At 39.4% G+C, this 11,268-nt stretch overlaps 1 protein-coding gene across 2 annotated transcripts in view; it reads left to right on the top strand.

The window, feature by feature from the left end:
- Window positions 1–4,766: 4,766 nt before the first annotated feature.
- Window positions 4,767–11,268, top strand: part of tent4a (terminal nucleotidyltransferase 4A) — a 28,344-nt gene continuing 21,842 nt past the window's right edge. For both annotated transcript variants that reach the window (XM_034058440.3, XM_034058439.3), the window contains exon 1: window positions 4,767–5,780. In XM_034058440.3, coding sequence (XP_033914331.3) covers window positions 5,050–5,780 — 731 coding nt within the window. In that variant the 5' untranslated portion in view covers window positions 4,767–5,049. The remainder of the gene's footprint in view (window positions 5,781–11,268) is intronic.

Here is an 11,268-nt window from a genome sequence, read left to right as displayed (position 1 = left end):
TAATGGTACACAGAGTTCGGAAGCTGCACAATATTAAGACAAGTTACTGGTTGTTAATGGAATTAAACACTGAAGGTCATCATGATTATGCTTTTCATGGTATTGATTGAGTTTTTGAAGGCTATATATATCTTATGAGTAAAACAAAGAAAACATCCATGGTGTGTATTCAGTTAGTATAAACAGTGGCAGATCTAAATACTGCCTCTGTTCAGGTTATAAAAACACCAAGGTTATAAAAAACAAAGATTTAATAGGGATATTTCTGTAAAAAAAAAAAAAAAAACACACACATAACAGCAGGTAAGGTCTTATTTTATGTGTTACGGTATGAATCTTATCGATCTTAAATTTTACTGGTAAATCTCAACATATACCAAATAAGGTGGTAAATGTCTGAAATTATGAAGAAATAGATTGCTTATCTAACATTTACAGGTTATCTTATGATTTACCAAAGCATATTGGTAAATGCACCTATATCATTGAATAATTTATTTATTCCTGCATATAAATTGTCAATTAACAAAATAATCATTAATGTCGAAGAATATATGTATTTCTGCATACAAATATTCCATTAACAAAATAATCATTAATGAGTTTACAGATGGAGACAGACAGATTTAATTTCTGCTAATTAAGCGCTGTACCAACAGAATCACGAGGCAGACCCAAAAAAAGAAGTAGAAACAAACTGTTGGTTGTTTTTCTAAAAAATAAAAAAAAAGATTCCTGTCAGTTTTATATTTATAATATATACTGTATATATCTATACACTGAGTGTACAAAACATTAGGAACACCTGCTCTTTCCATGAAATAGACTGACGAGGTGAATCCAGGTGAAAGCTGTGATCTCTTATTGATGTAACCTGTTAAATGCACTTCAATCAATGTAGATGAAGGGGAGACATGTTAAAGAAGGATTTTTAAGCCTTGACACAATTGAGACATGCATTGTGTATGTGTGCCATTCAGAGGGTAAATGGGCAAGACAAAAAATGTAAATGCCTTTGAACGGGGTATAGTAGTAGGTGCCAGGTGCGCCGGTTTGAGTGTGTCAAGAACTGCAACGCTGCTGGGTTTTTCACGCTCAACAGTTTCCCTTGTGTATCAAGGATGGTCCACTACCCAAAGGACATCCAGCCAACGGCAGGCCAGTGGTCGAAAACAGCTCATTGATGAAAGAGGCCAAAGGAGGCTGACACGAATTGTGCAGAGCAACAGACGGGCTACAGTTAGTCAACTGACAGTCCAGTACAACATTGGTGCCGAAAGACCCATAAAAGAATGCACAACTCGTCGTACCCTGACACGAATGGGGTATGGCAGCCGACGACCTAACAGAGTTCCACTTCTTTCAGCAAAACACAAGAAACTGCGGTTGCAGTGGGCTAAGGAACAAAAACACTGGACACTGGAGGATTGGAAAAAAAACATTGACTGGTCTAATGAATCCTGGTTCCTGCTGTTTCACGCTGATGGGAGGACTAGGGTATGGAGAAAACCACATGAGTACATGCATCCATCATGCCGCGTGTCAACATTGCTGGCTGGTGGTGGTGGTGTGACGGTGTGGGGTGTGTTTTCGTGGCACACATTGGGCCCCTTGATAAAAGTGGAGCAACTTTTGAATGCCACAGGATATGTGAACATCATTGCCAATCAGGTGCATCCCTTCATGGCAGCAGTGTATCCATCTGCTAATGGATTTTTTCCTCAGGATAATGCCCCATGCCACAAGGCTAGGATTGTCCAGGAATGGTTCCATGAACATGACAGTGAATTCAGCTTACTGCAGTGGCCTGCCCAGTCACCAGATCTCAATCCAATTGAGCATCTGTGGGATGAGATGGAACGAGCTATTCGGAGTAGAGATCCACTACCAGCCAACTTGACACAACTGAGGGAAGCATTGGAGTCAACATGGGCCAGCATCCCTGTGGAACGCTTTCGACACCTTGTAGAGTCCATGCCCCGACAAATTGAGGCTGTTCAACTCAATATTAGGAAGGTGTTCCTAATGTTTTGTACACTCAGTGTATAAATTATATATATATATATATATATATATATATATATATATATATATATATATATATATATATATATATATACACTGTATAATGATATTGCCAGCAATGCAAAGCATGAAGCACAGAGAGCTTTAATGTATATTACACAAATGGGTGTATTAAAAGACTCATCCCTTGTACCATAGCGCAGAACCATCATAGTAGCCGTACAGTAAGTAATCATCACTGTGTGTGGCATAAGGCTATCCAAGTGTAGTCGCCAGCGTTTTTTTGTACAATTGCCAAAGAAATCCCTTAATTGACATTCAGATAAAAGGGAAGCTCCAGTGATCCACTTTCCTTTTCTGAGCCAGGAAAACACCTCTTAGAAAGTAGTGCTGGCTGTGCTGTATTACTTGTTTTCTTAGCAACATAGATTATGTCCTACAGTCCTTAGGGCTTTCATACAAAGGAACTCACTTCCATAATCATTTAATGTTGAATTTGTTCATAGTTGTTTTTAGGAGACTTGTTTTGTAAATGGAAGTGGTCAAAAAGACGGATTTGGACATCAGTCATTGTCTACTTTGAATCTTCACCAAAAAACACTACTAGTATTTTACATATACAAATCAAAGGACTGAATTCAGTATGCTTTCCAGGTAAAGTTGCCTAGAATATCACTTAAAATCTTTACCCCTTACAGAGCAGTAGGGTTTTCATACCATTATTGTATGCTATGGATATTCCAGTGTTTAAATGATCATAACCAGATGGGTTTAAGAGGACCTTGTATACTGAAGTTGTGGAATAGCATTGTTTAAACCCCTCATGTTTATCTTAAAGCCACTTTCCATTTTAAAGTTTGAACATGGATGACTTTCTAGTTCAGTTTGATAATAATAAATCTTCAGGAATACGCTTTTTAACAATGTACTTACACAGTACTTGCCACATACTCTGAATTGTGGAAACTGAAATCTACTTCAGCAATATTATTTAGCCTGCTGTTGGACACATCTACTCCCAAACCCTTACCGATTATTTTCTTAATTACGATTTAATTCAATCAATTTAACTTCACTTGCTGTTGGCGTTCGGTTTGAATTAAAATTAAGGAGCTGCCTATTTTTTACATTATCAATGAAACAGAATCATTGTCTCAATCAGGTTACATTTTTCCAAGAGTTTAATTCAACGGAGTCGGCTCAGAAAAAGAGAAATCACGTGATCAAAAATAAAAAACGAAAACAAAGAGTTCCTTTTTTTGTTAGATTAAAAAAAAAACACAAATGTAATGCATAACATGGAAATCAGAAAGCGCTTCAACAGTGCAAGTCAAACCTTACATGTCACATGAATGCCCTGTTCATATTACCTTGCTAGGAACCAGTGGATTGGATAGCTGAGAAAAAGTGAGTTTGGTGGTCTCAACTTTTCCTTCAGTGGCCTATAGGCCACAAGGCAAAATGACAGTAAAACATGTCTAATCCAGCCCTTCTACACACCGGGACTCTGTCTAACTCGGCATTATGTTTGGGTCCCGACCAAATCCCTATTGAATAGAATGATGTGATACCTCTGCAATCCGGAACCTATTCTGGAATCTGGCATTATTTATCAGTCCCTTCTGTCTAAAATCAATCTAAATCTGTCTGTGAAATAGGGCATCTGGTCATGTAATTTTTTGCTTTCTAACAATGGGAGCTTTGCAGGTGGTCTATAAAAACACTATTCCTGTTTAGTAGCTAAATACAAGACTTGAATATCCAATTCTCCAAATCAAATGTCTGTCACTCCAAAATGGGCACATACATAGGCTGATAAACAGATTTTGCTACCTATAATTAGTAAATATTTTTGTATTTATTTGTATTGTTGTGATCTAACATTACAGTAAAACAATAGATATTGTTCTTTAAATGTATGATTATGGAAAATGGTAAATGTATTTGGCAAATATAGGTACTTAGCATTTATTGTTACAGAGCAAAGTTAGCCTAAAACCTTAAACACGTTAACCTTCAAACTTTATAGGAACATGGCTACTACTCTTAGATTATTACGACTGACAGATATTTTAGCAATGTTTGTGCCACTGCACTACATGTTGCCATCAATGTTTTTCTCAGCAGCCAGTGTCTTAATTAGCTCAGCAATTGCCAGACATCAAACAAGACTGAGTCAAGGGGTGTTAGGTTGACAGCTTGATCAATGGGGGTCAACAGTGCAATTAGGGACATTCAGCTAATTTTCATTGGTTTGTTTTTAAGAAACAAACCCACTCAAGTCTTTTTCCTGAATTCATGCTTTTGGTAAACATGAGCCAATTTAATCGTCCATGTATCATTAGCTAATCATCTTGTTTTATATAAAATAAACATATTTAAACAGATTAAGTAAAAAAAAAAAAAGAAAAAAGAAAAGAATTACAGGAATAACAGTTATTTATTTTTGTTCTTACAGTTGAGTAGGCCTATTTAAAAAACATATGTGTGTGTACTTTTTTAAAAGTTTAAACTACAATAGTTTGTAAACTTGGTGTTCCAGAGTAGAAAAGATGAATTTGAGGAGACTAGAATAAATTTGACTGTGAATAATAGGTTACCAAAAACGCTTTTGTACGACTCAAATTGTGAATTTCCCAACGGGCATATATACCACGGCACATTGCAACAGAAAGCTCGTGCACACTACTAAACAATCCCTGGTTGGTATACATAATGGACTATGTGTGCGCATGTGTATTCTGTCAGGGGGAGGCTTCTCTGGTGATAGTTTAAAACCCACGATGCATGCGCAGTTTGGGTTTGGATTTTTAAAAAAACTACGCCATATTGGATCGGTATAGTGTATACCAGTTTCTAGCATTTAGAAATTAGCGGTTCTTGTTTCGTTCGGGCTTGTGTAGCTTACTTTGTTGGTTTTAAAAAGAAAAAAATCGGGTTTACTGTCGCCGTTTAAAGGACTAAACGCGTGCATTTTAACAGAAAACGGGATTCAAGAAAGGTTTGTTAGATTACAGAAGTTGAATGGATCCGAGGGTAGCTTGGATTCAGCCTGAACAGAAAGGACCTGCTAATGCCTTGTGGATGCATATATGGGAGACCTCTCAGGGAGTCCGGACCAATTCAAGCCATCACTATCACCACAATATCGCTGTCAACTCGCCGGCTTTGGACTCCAGTTTTTTTAAAAATGGAACAACTGCGGCTCCTAAAAGCTGCTGCAGCAGCCATCAGAGTCGTGCTGCCAGCAATGATGTTACTATTTCTTCCACTGTTTCAAACAGCAACGTGAACTGTCCCCCTTCTACCCAGTACATCAGCACGGCAAGGGTAGGAGAGGGGAAAAGGTTGCAAAAGACCCCCTCTCTATCTTCTTCATCTACGTCCTCCTCAGTGGAGTCTGGCACGGAAAGCCCTTCGTCCACATTTTCTTTGGCAAGGACTAGTAATGGTAATATAAATAAGTATGCTGGTAGCAACTTATTTTTCAATTTCAGCGAGAATTTGTACAATGTGAATAATCACAGCCACCAGCAGCAGCAGCACCAGCACCAACAGCAAAACCACAATCGCCATAATTATCAAGGCACTACTACGACTAGTATAAACAACCATCACCCAGGCCGGAGAAAAAGTGAAAATAAAGCGAGCACCTACGGGATAAACTATCTGCTTTCCAGCTGGAGTAACGGCAATTATCAGCTTTGCTCTGGGACCCCCTGGAAGAAAAGGAAATATAGCCCAGGCATTAATGGGTAAGATGCTCTAAATACTTGGTTATACAAGTTTATAACATATGTAATCAAACACTGCGTGTTGTAAGTTGACATTCTGTATCAATTCCGTGGAGTCTATTTGCAACAATTTAATAGTTGTTTAGCGTTTGTTACGTATTAACAATTTTTAAATCTTGGTAAAACAATGCAGACGTTGATTGAAAAATGTAATGAAACTTGTTAATATAAGTTCAGTGTTGGTATAATCAATTTTCAGTAAACTTTAGGTCATCAAAAACCCTTGTTTGGGCAGTTTAATTTAGTTTTACAACAACATATTCAGGCAGGAAGAGAAGGGGTGTATTTGTTACAGCTCTTGAAATTATTTAGTTGTATTGGAGTTATTAAAGTTGCAATGACATGTGTACTTTGATTTTGATGCGTCATGCAAGGATTATTAATTACCCGAGGGACGTTTCACAGTTCCCTCCCCCTCTCCCCCCCCCCCTCCCCCCCCCCCTCTCTCCCCCCCCCCCTCCCCCCCCCCTCTCTCCCCCCCTCTCTCCCCCCCCCTCTCTCCCCCCATTACAGCCTCCCCCTCTCTCCCCCCCCATTACAGCCTCCCCCTCTCTCCTCCCCATTACAGCCTCCCCCTCTCTCCCCCCCATTACAGCCTCCCCCTCTCCCCTCCTTCCCTCTCCCTCCCCCCTCTCCCTCTCCCTCCCCCTTCCCTCTCCCTCCCCCTTCCCTCCTCCCCCCTCCCCCTCCCCCCCTTCCCCTCCCCCCCCCCTCCCTTCCCCTCCCCCCCCCCTCCCTTCCCCTCCCCCCCCCCTCCCTTCCCCTCCCCCCCCCCCCTTCCCCTCCCCCCCCCCCCTTCTTCCCCTCTCCTCCCCCCCCCCCCTTCTTCCCCTCTCCTCCCTCCCACACAATCCACACACTTTATTTTTTCACAAAATGACTTGGTCTGGTGGTGGGACTTTATCCTGAAGCAAGCAAGTCTGGAAAATAAGTGGGTAGACAGTGATTTGATTCTTCCAAACCGTGAGAATGTTTGAACAAAATTTACAAACACTTGTAGTGTACCTGATGCGTTTGCAAATCATGATTTATTATTATTATTATTATTATTATTATTATTATTATTATTATTATTATTATATACCTGAATCCTATACGGCCTCATTTAACTCATTTAAATGCAGTTAACATAATTAGTATGTATGTATTAGGGCTGTCGGCGATTTAACGCGTTAATTTCTTTAGAGATTTTTTTTTTTATCGCGTTAATCGCACTCCTCTGTTTTGACCCTCGTAAACCCAGAACCTACAGGCGCTGCACGGCACGCGAGGCATTTTGTCGCCTGTATCGCTGCCAATGCTTTATATGGTGTTGGACAGATCATCGCAGGACGGTACCGCAAGTCCCGCTGTGAAGATCAAATCAAATCCAGAACGATTTCTTTTTTTCTGGCTGCCTCGTGGTACCGTCGGTGGATTAACTCAGCACAGCCAACTGGTGACAACATGTGGTTGACAGGAACAATCTTGAATGAAACTTGTCAACGGAGGTGTCCAAGCACACAGAAATGTTTGATTCCTTCCATATTTCATACAAGGATAGGCAGGTCAGTATGTTATGCATCACACCTGATCAGCATCCTTCCTGTAGCCAGTTTGATACTGTTATCACTTTTTGCCTTTTTATCATTTCAGTAGTTAACTACTATTTTTACTAAATAACTGTCTGTAAAAGGATATAGTACAGTAGGCTAGAAGTAGTACAGTAGGCTACTTGCTTTCAGCAACGTATTGTATGTTTCTTTGGTCACTCATTTCATACACCTGCATATAGTATAGATGACAGAAAAACAACTGATAAACAAACCAGTGTCTTTATTTAGTAGATTATATATGGGGCATTCTAGCTATGGCCAAAAGTTTTGAATCACACCCTAAATTAACTGTTTTTGCTAAATAGTAAAGAAACCTACTGAATCAAATCGCATTGTAGTTTTTTCAAAAATTGAAAAATGTTACATTTCGAAATCTAACATGAAATACTGTACTACTATTGTAGTTTCCGGTACACTTTTGCGATATCATCTTGTAGTTTCTTTGATTGCATGATAAATAAAATATCGAAATTATGTTAATATAGTTATTTATTTTTAAATTGTCTCCATCCAAACGTTCTAGGTGATGCAAAACTTTTGGCCATATGTAAATTATATTGGAGTACGTAGCCTAGCAGGGGTCGGCAATCGGCGGCCCGCAGGCCAAATCCGGCCCACGGTCAGGTACTGACTGGCCCGCGGAGGCCTCCTTGGCAGGGCTGTATCAAGGGCGGAACTTCATTGTAATATTGCCGCAAGGGGGCTGTCATGGGGGATTCTCCATGTGATCTTCATATATAGTAGCGGCGGGCAAACACAACAAACTGTATACGGTACACGTAATGCTTCCAATGGGAGTGGGTGTGTGATGTGAGTCTGTTTCGCAGGTGGTTGTAACCAATTACGTACTCCCTCAGAAATCTGTATCACCTGGTGCATTGCGCATGCGTAAAATGAGATCGTCCCACAGGCACGTCTGATTTTTGCTCGTGTCTGAGGTAATATACGAGTGATGTGCACGCGCTGCAGTTGTTGGCTGCATTTTGCAATCATTTACTAACTTTTTCGACAGGACGGCATGATTTCTTTGTGATGTGTATAATCAGTTATAGTTTGTTTTCATTAAAAACGTCTTTGACATGCGCAGCTAAAACAATCTTTAAATAATTGATGCTTAATGTATTAACTATGCGACCTACCTGTTTATAAACAAGCGTGCCGATTTCACAGTAGCCTATTTTTAATATTTTTGGATTTCAAAACTTGAAAGTTGAAAGTAAATGATCACGAAATTTTTCATGAATGTTTTTGCTCTGTGGCTTGTGCTGTTATGTCTGGAATAAACACGAGTCGTGTAAATGATATTAAATGCATAATGTATTACATATAACGTTATTGTTTACAGATATTCGTTTATATCTTTTATAGACAGTAAGCACACAAGATTGGTATTGACAGTGAAAAACACAGGGGATACCACCAAATTAGACAGCTGACAATCTTAGTCTAAGGCTGTATTTGGTATCCCCTGTGCATTTCAGGAAGTGGGGCGCCTAGAAATGTCACTGATTATACACATCACAAAGAAATCATGCCGTCCTGTTGAAAAAGTTAGTAAATTATTGCAAAATGCAGCCAACAACTGCAGCGTGTGCACATCACTCGTATATTACCTCAGATACGAACAAAAATCAGACGTTCCTGTGGGACGATCTCATTTTACGCATGCGCAATGCACCAGGCGATACAGATTTCTGAGGGAGTACTTAATTGGTTACACAACTTGTTAATCTCTCTCCCTAGCAGTGTGTGTATCTGAATGCGAATGGCTATCGAAGGGTCAATGGGTCTTCATTGACCGCCAGAACCCGCACACATAGCCGGCCGTTACAATATATTTCTTGCCACTAAGCTGATAATTAAGTGTTTTGCAGTATTGATTCCAAAGTGCTTGCTGATTGTGGGATAAACAATACATTTGTATATCAGGTTTTGCACACAACGACATTGTATTACATTTAAGTTTCGCTGTGGTACTAGGACCCAGGAATGCACAAAAACATAGTCAATACAAAAGTAGCACATGGTTTTATTTTAAATGGTTCATTGTGTTACATGTATGCCTCACTATGGTATTGGAATCCTCATACACAGGACCAAAGAATAACATTGAAACCAATTTTAAAAAGTAGCACACATTTATTTTTAATTCTTGATTGCATTTTGTTCATTGCGTTTCATTTATGCCTCGCTATGGTATTGGGAACCCTGATACACAGGAACACAAAATAAATTATTTTGTTGAAATACCAAATCGCACAATATGTCACTCAAAACCACTTGACAAATGTGGGGGGCACCGGCCGAACAGCTGACATTTTGAGTTAAGTTTCACTTTCAACATATCGGAATAATAATTATTATTATTATTATTATTATTATTATTATTATTTATTAGCAGACGCCCTTATCGAGGGCAACTTAGTCGTAAACAAAAAAAACATTTCAAGAATCACAGTACAAGTATTAAAACAATTAAGAGCAAGATAAAATACAATGACTTCAGTTCTAGTAACTACAAGTATATTACAAAATACGAATCAATGTCAGAGCAGATAAGTGTCAGTGATAGTTACAACAGGATACGATTAAATGCAAAATACTACAGATTGAATAACACTAGTGGCATATTACAGTACAGTACTCTGTAAAGTACAGGATTAAATGCAGTAAAATAGGGAGCAGATAAGTGCAAGTAAAGCACATTAAGGAAGAGTGAAAGTGTCCAGAGGGAAGAGTTCTACAGGTGCTGTCTGAAGAGGTGAGTCTTGAGGAGGCGCTGGAAGGTGGTCAGGGACTGGGCAGCCCTGACATCTGTAGGAAGGTCACTGATATGTATTTGGAGTTTATAAGGACAGACTGTCACAATTGTTACTTTATTCCTTTTTGATTTGTTGTCAACCGGCCGCAGCTTTTTTTTAAAAATTGTTTTATTGATCAGCTGGTGAAACAATTTAACCTGCCTTTTTTCCCATCATGGAACAGATATTGATACATTGGGTCATATATGCAGGTAAAGATTATTGATGCAGCATTGCCGTCGGGAATGCAGTTATGCAGCTCATATAGTCCAGGGTGCCTGCAGGCACATCTTAATGTACACGCACCAAAAATACAGCAGCAGCCATACATAGGTTATTAAAATGTGCCGTGTGCCCTGGACTATGATATGAATGACAGGTCGAAATACATTGAAATTGTTCAGTGTGTGTTCTCTGTGCCATGCCACCCAGCATCACATTTGTAGAGCTCATTTTTGCGGTGGTGGCAGGGAAGTGGGGGTTGGATTGGGGATATAAGTGCTCCGCTCCGAGTCTACCTGCAGGTCATTTGGCCCACCATGAAATTTAATTGCCTGCAGTGCGGTACTGAAAACTACTGTATTGTACCATTACATTTTTCTACAATATTGTAAGAAATCGGTTGTGTATTGCATACTGCTCGTGTGCCCGGGTCTGGTCTAGCGGTATCTCACTGTAAAAATGCCCAGCGGTGCCTGTCTGTCTTTTATCAGCATCGATTTTGTGCGCTGCGCCAATTGCTTCTTGACTTCCCCTGGTAACAGGCGGGGGAAGTGTGTGCAGAAAAAATACATAAGTATGTATTTTACATATCGGTGAATAAAAACATTTTTGGTATATTAATGCGGACAGTCTGTACGTTCCTGAAAACCTAGCAATTCACATCAACCTGACAAATACGGTGTCGTCAAAAGAAATGTCATGTATAATAATGTACACGTGAGTGTTTTTATATACCATTTTGAAAATGGTTTAAATTGCATTAAAATACTGAATGTTCATGCTTACAGATTGATATAATGTACAGTATATCATATATAATATAGGGACTGT

The sequence above is a fragment of the Acipenser ruthenus genome, chromosome 3, assembly GCF_902713425.1.
Source record: "Acipenser ruthenus chromosome 3, fAciRut3.2 maternal haplotype, whole genome shotgun sequence".
Taxonomy (NCBI): domain Eukaryota; kingdom Metazoa; phylum Chordata; class Actinopteri; order Acipenseriformes; family Acipenseridae; genus Acipenser; species Acipenser ruthenus.
This window is presented reverse-complemented; position numbering and strand designations above follow the sequence as displayed.